The sequence below is a fragment of the Homalodisca vitripennis genome, chromosome X (genome assembly GCF_021130785.1).
Source record: "Homalodisca vitripennis isolate AUS2020 chromosome X, UT_GWSS_2.1, whole genome shotgun sequence".
In the NCBI taxonomy this organism is placed as follows: domain Eukaryota; kingdom Metazoa; phylum Arthropoda; class Insecta; order Hemiptera; family Cicadellidae; genus Homalodisca; species Homalodisca vitripennis.
In genome coordinates, this window is record NC_060215.1 from 31,717,995 (window position 1) to 31,733,156 (window position 15,162).

A 15,162-nucleotide genomic window follows, 5' to 3' on the forward strand; every position below is an offset into this window, starting at 1 on the left:
AAATATGTTAATGGGATTTTTAAAATCATGTATTTTACAAAAAAGGCATCAGCAAAATTTGGTACCATCTTTATTGGTTTAACCGTAAATCGCAATTATGTGAAAACTGTTTGTAATCTTCACGTGCAATTTTAGATTCTGGGCTCGATAACGTCGAAACCGTCGGTCGTAGCTCAAAATACGTAGTCTACAAGATTTAGAAAATTATGTGATCTACAAAAAGTTCCTGTAACCTTTGGTATTATATCCATCGGCTAGGCCGCAAAACCTGATTATGTGCAAAACCTTTGTTATTATCACATGAAAATTTAGTTTCCAGTCTCGATCGCGGCCAAACAGTTAGTCATAGCTCAAAACAAGTTGTATCAAGAAATAGCAAATGATGTGCTCTACAAAAAAGGCCCAGTGACTGTTTGCCCTATCCTCAATGGTTTGGCCGCAAAACCGGTTTAAAATAATTCTGTTTCCTGGATCGATAGCTGCAGAATAGTTAGTCGTAGCTTATTTTAACTTTGTTATCAACAGATATACTTAATCTTCTGATAAATATTGCCCTCTTTTTATTTTAATTGCACAGAAACAACATCCTCCAGTAAAGAACGACTTAATTTTTACCCTTATGACTAATAACCCCCCTCCGGAATTTCTTATATTTAAAATAATACACAACTTATTACAAGTTCATTTATTTTGAAGAAAATTTTAATCTATACAAAAATTTTACATGTTTATTACACTTTGTATCTCACCACGTTTTCGCCAGCTCTTCCTTGATAAGCTCATCCAAGTTGCGTTCATCTTTAATTCTGGCTCTGATCTGTTTCAGAAAGTCAATCATTACGATAATGAACATCACTGTAATCATGGTGAAAACCAACTGTCCGGTCTCGCCCATCTCCTTGAACATGGCCTGCGTCTGCTTCATATTTCACGAGTACAATTTTTGCGTGCTATTCAATAATATTTTTTTCCAAAATAATCTTGTTGCATTTCCATGGATACTAAAATTCTTATTGTCATTAAAATAAATTAAAATACCACTTATAAAACAAAGTGTTTACGTATGTATACACAAGGTTGAGCTATTATCGCGGCATTTCTTAATAACTTTTTTAGTGATGTCTATATATCGTTTATCAGGGACTCTGCCCGACCTCCTTTTGGAAGCTAAATATATTCTTTCCTGAATCAATTAGATGTAATGTAGTTCAGAGATTAGATTGTTATCAGAATTTCGTCTTTACCATAAAGTTTCACTGTCTTTTACACGACATCCCTATTTAGAACTATTGAAAATCGTTTTATTGCAATAAGATAAAATAAAACCCAGGACAATAGAGGTTCTTCTTGTATTTGTCAACTGCTTCAGATATTTAATAGACTATTTCGTTATTTATCTTATGTTATCAGGTTAACATACTTTTGGCAGCTAATAAGAGTAACAATACGTTACGAAGCACCAAAATATGATAAAAATAATAAATGCGATTTCTGACAAAGAACACAGGATATTCATGTACTCATGTTATGAAATCAACGTATGTCATGTAATTCTGAGTGATCTACGGGTTGAAAGTAAACTATTGTACGTCTTAGAACATCAAGATAAATAGATACAGGCAACAGAGTATTCTCCTATTTTTTGTCTCTAACGACAGGTACTAGAGGAAACATTACGTTTGTAAGGTATTTGAACGATCATATTTTAAGCCTAAGTGAGTTCCTTTCGAAAGCAGTGAAGTATGATGGACTACAAATCCGCTACTTACTCTATAATGACTTAATTTTCCTTGATTTTGAACTAGATGACCTCCTTATTATACATCAGCTTTAATTACTTTAATTTCTATTGTTTAAATTCAATATTGAAATATTGTGTATTCTATTTCTGATTGTACATTGTTCATGTCGGTGTAATACTACGTAGTACAGTCGTCAGTGAGATTGTCAGGCTGAGGTGATGTGGCAGTAGCAGTGATAGAGAGGCAGTTCTAAAGTAGTGGTCAGTCTAGAGCACAGCTGCTAGTACATTGTTCATGTCCGTGTAATACTACGTAGTACAGTCGTCAGTGAGATTGTCAGGCTGAGGTGATGTGGCAGTAGCAGTGATAGTGAGGCAGTACTAAAGGGATCGCTCACTACAGTCTGGAGCTCAGTTGATTGTACATTGTTCATGTCCGTATAATACTACGTCGTACAGACGTCAGTGAGATTGTCAGTCTGAGGCAATGTAGCAGTAGCAATGATAGTGAGGCAGTACTAAAGGGATCGCTCACTACAGTCTGGAGCTCAGTTGATTGTACATTGTTCATGTCCGTATAATACTACGTCGTACAGACGTCAGTGAGATTGTCAGTCTGAGGCAATGTAGCAGTAGCAGTGATAGAGAGGCAGTTCTAAAGTAGTGGTCAGTCTAGAGCACAGCTGCTAGTACATAGTTCATGTCCGTGTAATACTACGTCGTACAGACGTCAGTGAGATTGTCAGTCTGAGGCAATGTAGCAGTAGCAGTGATAGAGAGGCAGTTCTAAAGTAGTGGTCAGTCTAGAGCACAGCTGCTAGTACATTGTTCATGTCCGTGTAATACTACGTAGTACAGTCGTCAGTGAGATTGTCAGGCTGAGGTGATGTGGCAGTAGCAGTGATAGTGAGGCAGTACTAAAGTGATTGCTCACTACAGTCTGGAGCTCAGTTGATTGTACATAGTTCATGTCCGTATAATTCTAGGTCGTACAGAAGTCAGTGAGATTGTCAGTCTGAGGCAATGTAGCAGTAGCAGTGATAGAGAGGCAGTTCTAAAGTAGTGGTCAGTCTAGAGCACAGCTGCTAGTACATTGTTCATGTCCGTGTAATACTACGTAGTACAGTCGTCAGTGAGATTGTCAGGCTGAGGTGATGTGGCAGTAGCAGTGATAGTGAGGCAGTACTAAAGGGATCGCTCACTACAGTCTGGAGCTCAGTTGATTGTACATTGTTCATGTCCGTATAATACTACGTCATACAGACGTCAGTGAGATTGTCAGTCTGAGGCAATGTAGCAGTAGCAATGATAGTGAGGCAGTACTAAAGGGATCGCTCACTACAGTCTGGAGCTCAGTTGATTGTACATTGTTCATGTCCGTATAATACTACGTCGTACAGACTTCAGTGAGATTGTCAGTCTGAGGCAATGTAGCAGTAGCAGTGATAGAGAGGCAGTTCTAAAGTAGTGGTCAGTCTAGAGCACAGCTGCTAGTACATAGTTCATGTCCGTGTAATACTACGTCGTACAGACGTCAGTGAGATTGTCAGTCTGAGGCAATGTAGCAGTAGCAGTGATAGAGAGGCAGTTCTAAAGTAGTGGTCAGTCTAGAGCACAGCTGCTAGTACATTGTTCATGTCCGTGTAATACTACGTAGTACAGTCGTCAGTGAGATTGTCAGGCTGAGGTGATGTGGCAGTAGCAGTGATAGTGAGGCAGTACTAAAGTGATTGCTCACTACAGTCTGGAGCTCAGTTGATTGTACATAGTTCATGTCCGTATAATTCTAGGTCGTACAGAAGTCAGTGAGATTGTCAGTCTGAGGCAATGTAGCAGTAGCAGTGATAGAGAGGCAGTTCTAAAGTAGTGGTCAGTCTAGAGCACAGCTGCTAGTACATAGTTCATGTCCGTGTAATACTACGTCGTACAGACGTCAGTGAGATTGTCAGTCTGAGGCAATGTAGCAGTAGCAGTGATAGAGAGGCAGTTCTAAAGTAGTGGTCAGTCTAGAGCACAGCTGCTAGTACATAGTTCATGTCCGTGTAATACTACGTCGTACAGACGTCAGTGAGATTGTCAGTCTGAGGCAATGTAGCAGTAGCAGTGATAGAGAGGCAGTTCTAAAGTAGTGGTCAGTCTAGAGCACAGCTGCTAGTACATTGTTCATGTCCGTGTAATACTACGTAGTACAGTCGTCAGTGAGATTGTCAGGCTGAGGTGATGTGGCAGTAGCAGTGATAGTGAGGCAGTACTAAAGTGATTGCTCACTACAGTCTGGAGCTCAGTTGATTGTACATTGTTCATGTCCGTATAATACTAGGTCGTACAGACGTCAGTGAGATTGTCAGTCTGAGGCAATGTAGCAGTAGCAGTGATAGAGAGGCAGTTCTAAAGTAGTGGTCAGTCTAGAGCACAGCTGCTAGTACATAATTCATGTCCGTGTAATACTACGTCGTACAGAAGTCAGTGGGATTGTCAGTCTGAGGCAATGTAGCAGTAGCAGTGATAGAGAGGCAGTTCTAAAGTAGTGGTCAGTCTAGAGCACAGCTGCTAGTACATAGTTCATGTCCGTGTAATACTACGTCGTACAGACGTCAGTGAGATTGTCAGTCTGAGGCAATGTAGCAGTAGCAGTGATAGAGAGGCAGTTCTAAAGTAGTGGTCAGTCTAGAGCACAGCTGCTAGTACATTGTTCATGTCCGTGTAATACTACGTAGTACAGTCGTCAGTGAGATTGTCAGGCTGAGGTGATGTGGCAGTAGCAGTGATAGTGAGGCAGTACTAAAGTGATTGCTCACTACAGTCTGGAGCTCAGTTGATTGTACATAGTTCATGTCCGTATAATTCTAGGTCGTACAGAAGTCAGTGAGATTGTCAGTCTGAGGCAATGTAGCAGTAGCAGTGATAGAGAGGCAGTTCTAAAGTAGTGGTCAGTCTAGAGCACAGCTGCTAGTACATAGTTCATGTCCGTGTAATACTACGTCGTACAGACGTCAGTGAGATTGTCAGTCTGAGGCAATGTAGCAGTAGCAGTGATAGAGAGGCAGTTCTAAAGTAGTGGTCAGTCTAGAGCACAGCTGCTAGTACATAGTTCATGTCCGTGTAATACTACGTCGTACAGACGTCAGTGAGATTGTCAGTCTGAGGCAATGTAGCAGTAGCAGTGATAGAGAGGCAGTTCTAAAGTAGTGGTCAGTCTAGAGCACAGCTGCTAGTACATTGTTCATGTCCGTGTAATACTACGTAGTACAGTCGTCAGTGAGATTGTCAGGCTGAGGTGATGTGGCAGTAGCAGTGATAGTGAGGCAGTACTAAAGTGATTGCTCACTACAGTCTGGAGCTCAGTTGATTGTACATTGTTCATGTCCGTATAATACTAGGTCGTACAGACGTCAGTGAGATTGTCAGTCTGAGGCAATGTAGCAGTAGCAGTGATAGAGAGGCAGTTCTAAAGTAGTGGTCAGTCTAGAGCACAGCTGCTAGTACATAGTTCATGTCCGTGTAATACTACGTCGTACAGACGTCAGTGAGATTGTCAGTCTGAGGCAATGTAGCAGTAGCAGTTAAAGGGAGGCAGTTCTAAAGTGGTGGTCAATCTAGAGCACAGCTGCTAGTACATTGTTCATGTCCGTGTAATAGTACGTCGTACAGACGTCAGTGAGATTGTCAGTCTGAGGCAATGTAGCAATAGCAGTGATAGAGAGGCAGTTCTAAAGTAGTGGTCAGTCTAGAGCACAGCTGCTAGTACATAGTTCATGTCCGTGTAATACTACGTCGTACAGACGTCAGTGAGATTGTCAGTCTGAGGCAATGTAGCAGTAGCAGTTAAAGGGAGGCAGTGTGGTCAGTCTAGAGCACAGCTGCTAGTACATTGTTCATGTCCGTGTAATAGTACGTCGTACAGACGTCAGTGAGATTGTCAGTCTGAGGCAATGTAGCAGTAGCAGTGATAGAGAGGCAGTTCTAAAGTAGTGGTCAGTCTAGAGCACAGCTGCTAGTACATTGTTCATGTCCGTGTAATACTACGTCGTACAGACGTCAGTGAGATTGTCAGTCTGAGGCAATGTAGCAGTAGCAGTGATAGAGAAGCAGTTCTAAAGTAGTGGTCAGTCTAGAGCACAGCTGCTAGTACATAGTTCATGTCCGTATAATACTAGGTCGTACAGACGTCAGTGAGATTGTCAGTCTGAGGCAATGTAGCAATAGCAGTGATAGAGAGGCAGTTCTAAAGTAGTGGTCAGTCTAGAGCACAGCTGCTAGTACATAGTTCATGTCCGTATAATTCTAGGTCGTACAGACGTCAGTGAGATTGTCAGTCTGAGGCAATGTAGCAGTAGCAGTGATAGAGAGGCAGTTCTAAAGTAGTGGTCAGTCTAGAGCACAGCTGCTAGTACATAGTTCATGTCCGTGTAATAGTACGTTGTACAGACGTCAGTGAGATTGTCAGTCTGAGGCAATGTAGCAATAGCAGTGATAGAGAGGCAGTTCTAAAGTAGTGGTCAGTCTAGAGCACAGCTGCTAGTACATAGTTCATGTCCGTGTAATACTACGTAGTAAAGTTGTCAGGCTGAGGTGATGTGCCAGTAGCATTGATATTGCGGCAGTACTAAAGTATATTGTTCATATCCATGTAATACTACGTAGTACAGTTTCCAGGTTCAGGATATTTGGCAGTAGCAGTGATAGTTAGTTAATACAAAAGTGATTGCTCACGCCAGTATGGAGCACAGCAGATTGTACATTTTTCATATCCATGTAATACAAAGCAGGTAGGGGTGGCACACCCTTGTTGAGGCTAGCAAAAACTTGTGATACTTAGGGAACGAACCCTACCAATCCAACAGTCATCTCCCACAGTTGATTTAACCTATCGAAACATCCCAGAAATAGCCCAGGCACCCCAGAATCTCAACATTTGCGGTTAATGATGTGCCGCTCCTCATAAGGTTGATCAGATTTAAATGAAACATCGGTTTTTTCTGTACCCAAAGGAAGGTTTAACTGGAAGGTATAAACCAGCCAGAAGTAATCCCTGCTGGGTTATTCTCTAACACATAATATATAGTGTTGGCAGTATAATACATATTCTACTATCAGGGCAATGAGGGTGAGAGATGGTACCATTATGACTAGCACTCCCCTTTCCTGGTACAGAGTAACAGTCTTCTGAAAATGAATCTTGAAAAGAAAGGTTTACAAGATATTTTATTCCTCCCGTTTTACAAGATCTTCCAACCTATACCAGCCAGTTCCAAGTTCCATAAACCACCTTTAAAGTAAGCTAGTTTATACATTAATTCCAGCTTTTTTGGGGGGGGGGCCTACGGAAAGTTCCACTTCAGGAGGGAATATCATATGATTGACCGCTTGGAATTTGAAATGGGGACATAAATAGAGTCTGAATACTTATACAGCCCCATGTAAAACTGACTGACTGACTGACTCACTGATATATAGATACAAATTCTAACATAGTTCTAGAAGTGCTAGAAACTTGACATTTAGCACACAGGTACCGTTTGCAATATAACCCACAGGAAAAGTCTGAAAACCGGACATTTTTACTTTTAAACCCCTAACAAAATTTGAGACAATTCGTGCATTTTTCACCCTTGCAGGCCTTTTTTGTAAGCCCGTTAGCGGGCGAACCGTTGGAGCTAGCTCGGATCTGACGAAACATCTTTAGTCAGGAATGAAGTGAACTACAAAAAAGGTCTTGTGACTTTTTGCTCTATCTTCCATGGTAGATACTCTAATATTTGACATTCCAGAGATTATTTCGCCAAAAATAATGTTTTGAGCCCGATAGCGGCCGAACCGTTGGTCTTAGCTCAAATCTGATCAAATTAGCAAATTGCGCGATCTACAGAAAAGTTCCAGTAACCTTTTGCCCTATCTCCATTGGTTTGGCCTAAAAACGTGATTATGTGCAATTTTTGTGTAATGTTTAAGGGATTTATTTTTGGGGTCGATAGAGGTGAAACCAATGGTCGGAGGTCAACATAAAACAAAAGTTGGATTTAGTAAATGAGGTGATCTACAAAAAAGTTCCAGTAACTTTTTACTCTATCTCCATTAGTTTGACCACAAAACGCGATTAATTGAAAATATTTGGAAATTTTCGCTTATAAATTTACATTCCGGTCTGCCCGAAAAACCTGTTTAAATGCAAATATTTTATAATTTTTACAAGAGAAGTTTGTTTCTGAAGGCGGTAGCAGCCGAACTATTGCTCATAACTTAAATCCTAAATTTTCAATAACTAGACAATCTAGATATCTAAAAAAGGTTAGCTTGCTTTTTGTCGTATATGCTTACGTAAGCCCTAAAATCTCTTTTAATGGCAAAACCTTGGTCGTAATTAGCAATTTCAGGAGTTGTAAATATAATGCGACTATAATTTGTGTAACCCGTTCTGGTTCCGGATTTAACTTGTGTTACTACGTGAACGAGTGACTACAACCCCACATCGTCAATTGGCTGAGCGTCAGCGAATCGTCAATAGTAAATAGGGACATAGTAGTGGTTAATTCATTTAATGAAATAGTGATTCATGGTCAACACTCCTAAGTAATTTAAACCCTCTGATCAACTTTTTATATTGATAAAAATTACTGTACACATATTCTCGTAGCACAGACACACATTTCCCACAAAAGTACCTCACGTACTTATAACACCCCAACAACATAGATCCCCCTCTCGGGAATTTCCTGGTAGATGAACTCCTGATTAAGTTAAACCCCCTGATCAACTTAATGATATGTTAATACAAAATAATGCGATCTACAAAAACGGTCTAGTGACTTTTTGCCCTATCTCCATCGGTTTGGCTAATAAATGTTAATATTTTGTAATTTGTACGTGAATATTTTGTTATTGGAGTCGATAGGGGTTGACACGATTGTGCTAGTTTAAATCTCAAAACATTTATAAATAGCTATTGATACAATCTACAAAAAAGGTTCAGTAGCTTTGTGTTGTATATCTGTCCGTAAACTTGTTTACGCTCTCAATGGCAAAATCTTTTTTGTGAATTGGCAATTTTTGGGATTTTTGATTTTTCCGACTAAAATTATCTATCTTATGTATCTTTAATAACTAAGCTACAAAACGCCCTCAAATTCAAAACTCTGGTTGAATCCGGAATGAATCAATAAAATAGGTCTACGTTAAACTTCCAGATCCCTAATCTAATGCTCGGACTTAACCTGTCTCCGAATTCCACTTATCTCCGCATTTAGCCAACTCCCCAATCTATTAGGGGCCTGGGGGCGTAGCCCCCATCGAGCCGAAGGCGAGTTGTTTTAATAACATCCTGATATACATCACACAGTAATCAAAATCTATAAAAAAGCGATTAGGCAATACAATTTAGTTGAAAACTAGAATCGCGTAATACTACAGAAGTTTTGCTCAAAGTAAAGAATCCAACTACTTTCTAGTTCAACACATATCCTTCCTAAAGAGGGCCATTAGTCATTAGTTATTCTTTATTTGCACATTACGTATTATATGGATACAATGTACACAATACAGGTGCATCGTCAAAGAAATAAAAAAATCTAGCCTAACTAAAGCTAAAATACATTAACCCTTTGAGTGCCGGAGCATCGCTGTCAGCGATCCCGCATTACATGCAAGAAATGCCAGAATCGCTGTTAGCGACTTCTGCAGTAATGCTTATATTTTATATAGTATTTATCTAAATTGGCTCAATGACTATACATACGCATTCCAAAGGCTTCAACGTAACTTTTGATGTACCTGTAGGTTTTGGCAGTTTGATGGAAAAATAAATTTTTGATTTAATAATGTGTATAATTTCACAGTTATTACAAACAAAAAATTACAAATTAATACTTAAAACAAATTTAAACTCCACTAACCGACTCATTACCAGTGTACTAGATTTTCTGAGTCACAAAGAAGAAAAGTCTTGGAAATTTCATTTGACAAGCAAACTCTAGGGGTTTGACTTTTCATCAATCCCGTACTATATAAATCTAATCTATCTATAGTTCTTTAACAGAAATGGTGTATTATTATATTATTAAATAACTTAAAAGTTTCATTATAATGTTTGTCCATTGTTATAATCAATACCAAAAGTTAGTAAACGGTGAACTATTTATAGATGCTTTCCACAGTGGATTGTTACAGGAAAGAGTTTGGGTACTGCTTGAAAGAAAGCTGTAAGAATTATTTCAGGATCAAACTGAATTATGTAATAACATGGACGATGTGGAGTACCAGACGAACTCGGCAGTTGAGGATCCTGATTACGAGACCAACCCACGCCAATGGAGTGCTCACAACCGGATTGGAATACATTTTTATAAACTTATGTACTACAATATTTTTTTTATCATTTCAAATAAACATTTAAATATATTTTGTTATAATTACTCACCACATATTTGTAAATAATAACTGAATTTGAATGAGTTAGCGGAGATCTATATAAACTTTTTCACATTTTTATAAACTTTTACATTCATTTTGGTTTTCACATTTACGTATAAATATTGTTTATATGTGTCCAAAACGAATAAAATACAATTTACTTAGCTACGATGTATTCATTTGCAACATTCCCACTGACAAAAAAAGGCGCTCCCTAGTGCGAGCGGTAACTAGAGTTACCAGCTGGCAAGGAAGACTGTTCTCAGGAGCTACCGGTAACCACAGTTACCGCATTCCTAAAATGGAGAGAGTGATACATTTTGTGATTTATGAGTAAGTTTCATATATTTCTATCATATTTCATCTAAACGTAAGTAAAAATATATTTTTAAAATTTCAGCATATAGGGAACTCTATATAGGGATTTTCAGCAGCGAACGTGTTAATCCTTTTTACAGCCCTCATTAGATTTTTGGAATTTGTCAAATTGCTTTTTGAGAATTGTTTACTCTTTTATGCTGTTTGTCTGAACTCTTTACAGTTGCTTTTTTCATGTTATTTTAAATTAGTCTACAACCTCTTGTTGTTATTTATAAATATTTTATTAATTGTTGAATTTTACTTTTGTTGATTAATTCCATTATTTTAAATCTTTTAATTGTCATTTAACTGAAGTAATTTATTTTAACTAATTGATGGCGTTATTTTAACAACTCTTTATACATCTTAACATACAAAAATTATCAAATTATAAAGAATATGAATTTGAAGTGTAATAGTTTATCTGTATTTCATAGTCTAATAAATATAGTGTATATCTAGACGTGGCGTTGTGCTGCAATACTGACGTTGTTAATACTTGTAAAAAGTCTTAAAACAATAAATTAATTGACTGATTATAAATTGCTTTATTTTATTTGCTACAACAAGATAAAATAGTCACCTTTAAAACAGGCCTTTGCGCTCTGACGCTTGACGATATCTTCCACAGTGAGATCTTGCTGGTCCTTAAGCTCCGAGGCCTCCATAAGCTCGGCCAATCCCGGCAGGTTGCGGCTGCCTTTCACTGTCTCGAAGTCCTCGTCCATCAGCTGACAGTTGGACTTGAGCTGGTCGATCTCCTCCTGCAGCTGGTCTAGTCGTGCAACCGTGACACTGTCCGTTGCTTGCTCGGCAAACGATGGTAGATCCAGGCTCAGCTCCGAGGACATGCTGTCTATAGAACCCTCTCGATGCGTGCGGCTGAACAGTAACGAGTCGAACGAGAGGTCCCTCGACAGAGAGTGGAGGTGGGGGTGAGAGATAGGGCTCGATCCGGTAGATGAAGTACCGGTGCTGTTGCCATCACCTCTCGGAGACTGTCTGTTGTACCTTTCGTCTCCACTGTTAGAAGCCTAAAACATTAATTTTCAGATTGAACAATAATATTGACTGACCTATGTAAACTATTTATTGATTTATGTTATAACAAATAAAAAATAGATCACATCACAACTATACCAGGGTTGATCCTAAATAATGAAATGCTTTCAAAAATTGGCAATTTAAAGATTTTTGCTCTTTTTTTAGCAGTTTTTAACACTTCCCATGCCGTAGATGGATATATCAGAATGGTAGACTTTGACCAAAACGTTAAACACAAGTAAATGCAATATTACATATTGTGTCTCTTGGAGTAGGAAAATCAATGGATTTATTAGTGGTGTGCGAAGGGTTAAATTTTCTTGATATTGGTGATGAGTATTTTTAAGATTCGAATTTTTACAATATCGTAATAGAACTTTTACATTGTTCATGGGTCCATTCAGTTAGTGATGTTACAATTTTATATTTTATTATTTATTAGTATTTAGGTCATCTTAGGTCATTTATTCAATACTAATACATTTATTCAACATCTCTTTTACAGTTTTATTATCCTTCTTTATGTGCACTTCATTTTTATGTGGTTAAGTACTTACTGTCTGTATAAAACTGCAGTCCAAAGTATTAGGCTTCAAAATAACGCTGTGTTGAAACAATGCTTACACAATGAAATTCTTCTATCTACCCTGGTATGTGAGACATGGGTAATGTTGTGTTCTTAGTTCTGGGTTTCTTCTCACCAGTCTTGTTTTTATGCCGCTTTTGTATCAGCAAGGTATATGCTTTGGTTTTTTAAGTTCAACATACTCTAGAGATTCTTAAATTTAGTGTGGGCAAGGTTTAGAACACTTTTAGTTTTAACCCTTCGCACGCCACTAGTAAATCCATTACCTATCCTATAATGCCAAGACATGTAAAAATATTTCTTTCTTTAAGTTCAAAGCTAAATTTTATTATAAACTATAAGAGGTAAAAGTAAAACAAGTATAAAACAGAACATTTTACTTAAAATTAGCATATTTATTGATAAAAATAAAAAAGAACTATTTACAAAACTGATTATTTCAAATAGATTTCAAGTTTCATTGTATAATGTAATTAAACTGAAAATTTAATTACATTTTACTATAAAGCAAGATAAATATTTCAAACTAATCACAACATTACCACACAATGAAGAATAATAACGAGATGCGTAGTAGACACACGCGAACGCAAGCTCGTGACAACCGAGAAAGCAGTAATACACGCCACGGATATGTTTGGTTATGGCTCTGTAGGAGACGCAGAACTGACGAGCAGGTGGTCAGAGTTAGACAAAGGGCGCTCCCGTCCCCCTGCCGCTGAGTGAAGGTCGTTTATAAATATTTCCTTGGCAACCGTGATAAGTACGGAGTGTGCACCGGCATTTCGAAGGCTTTTTATGAACTAAAAATTTTTTATTTATTGTCATTTGTCAATTTTACATTGCTATAGACAACATCAAGAAATAAAATGTATAATACATTACACTACACAAAACATACATACTATACATTATGTTAATTTAAAGTACATAATAATATAATTAACCTAAACATGATCCAGTATAAGACTAAGGTAAAGTCCACACTGCCCAAAGGCCTGTACCATCCAAACACATTGAAGTGCTTATATAAAACATGGAAAGAATAATAGTAATAGACTCAGGTCAGCCGAAACAGAAAAAGCCATTTTCAGAGAGTGAGAAACTGCCACCCATCCACCTATTCTAAGGTAGATTAATATTACTTGTAAAAAATTCCTCAAGTGAATAGAAGGCCTTACTTATAAACCAACACGATAATTTACATGTTGTTGAAGTTCTAAACTTCTGAACTCTTGTGGAAGTTCATTAAAACATTTAATTTGCAATGTCTATGACTAGCTATAGTCTTCTGTAGCCTGGAAGAAGGTATAATAATATCCTGTGCCCTTCGAGTATAATAGTCATGGACCTCATTAAAACAAACAAATTCATTTTTGTTTTTCTTTATATGTATTAAATTTTGAAATATAAAAATGGAAGGAACTGTCATTATATTTAAATCAATAAAACATTGCTTACAATCATCCTGATAAGCTAAATTGGTCAAAATTCTCACTGCTTTTCTTTGCCATATGAAAACCTGGCTAGCACTCTTTCTATTTTCCCAGAGCATTGCAGCATATAGCAAGTGAAAGTGAAATTCACTAAAGTAGGAGACAAGCATCATATCTCCATCAACACAAGATTTTAATTTTCTAAGTAGAAAACGGGCCATAGACAGTTTTGAAATTACTGTGTTGGTGTGAGCCTTCCAAGAAATATTTGGCGTTTTGGTCAAAGTCTGCCATTCTGATATATCTGTATACGGCGTGCGAAGATTACAATTTTTTGTGTGTGTTTAACCTTATGTTTTAAGGTTTTTTGACACCTGAGGGAGAGGGTAGATTTCAATTCCCAAAATGTAGTGTTGTGAATTTCATAACATAAAATGCTGACTTTGCCCTGCCTCTACATTCTTGAGGTGATCACGTACTGCAAATCAAAGTGTGATTTGGTTCGTGGCGGTGACGTTCACCAATATGGGACAAGAGGCAGGGACAATTTTCGAACTAGCCAATACAGATTGACGTTATCACAACACCTCCCGCAACAAGTTGGTGTCAGACTCATCAACAAGCTCCCTGAGAGTATAAAAAATTCCAACAATCAAAATCAATTAAAAACTCGTCTCAAATGCCTTTTGGTGTCAAAAGCGTTTTATTCTGTCGATGAATTCATGACGAGCCGCTGGGAGGTCTAAATTTGCACTGTATTTAAATAATCAGTTTGTATGTGTTTGCTCTCGATCTGGAGTCGGTATGTATATGTTTGCTTTGGATCTGGAGTCGGTTTGAATGTGTCTGAGCGAATGTATGAATTGTAAGTGTGAATGTGTATGAAGGTATAGTTAGGACTATTTATTTTTGTTTATGACGATTGCGATACAATGTTAAATTGTTTAAAAAATGCAATAAAGAGATTATTATTATAAAATGATGACAAATGCTGAAATCCTATTAGTCTTATAGCGAAATATTTCGATGTGGAGAACCATCTATCTTCAGTTTACAGATTATTTTGGTTGAACATCTGTCGCTTTTGGTTGACCAAAGATGGCTCATCCACAGTAAGGCGGTAACATTTCAACAATTTAATTGTGTACGCAATATTACAAAGTGGTGTGAACCAGAAAACTTAGTCTTAGACTTAATCAAGGACTTGTTAAACATTGTTCTTGACATCAATATCCAGTGTACGGAAAAAGATTTAAATCTGGATAAGTGAATATTCACTGTGTATGTACAAAACTTAGCATAACGAACACATATAGAACTATAGCAAAAATTTGGAAGGAACAATTTTAGTTGATCTATAATGCTGTAATAACCCTAGAACTGGCAGTCATGTTTTCCACAGATGACAGGCTAGTTTTAAGTGTTTTGTACCAGCACTTTAAACATTTTGTAAAAAATACATTTTTACTATAAATCTATATGTGTAATACATTATTTCTTTCAGGAACATGTGGAGATAATTATGGTATGATAAACATTATGCATAAACCATAAAAAGATACTACACTAAGTGGTGAGACTGCTCCTGG

The 15,162-nt window shown here is 37.6% G+C and overlaps 1 protein-coding gene across 1 annotated transcript in view; it reads right to left on the minus strand.

Moving 5' to 3' along the window:
- The window catches only part of LOC124368887, a 105,028-nt gene that overhangs the window by 67,248 nt on the left and 22,618 nt on the right, over positions 1-15,162 (minus strand). The window contains exon 5 of the mRNA XM_046826386.1: positions 11,091-11,541. Within this exon, the coding sequence (XP_046682342.1) occupies positions 11,091-11,541 (451 nt within the window). The remainder of the gene's footprint in view (positions 1-11,090; positions 11,542-15,162) is intronic.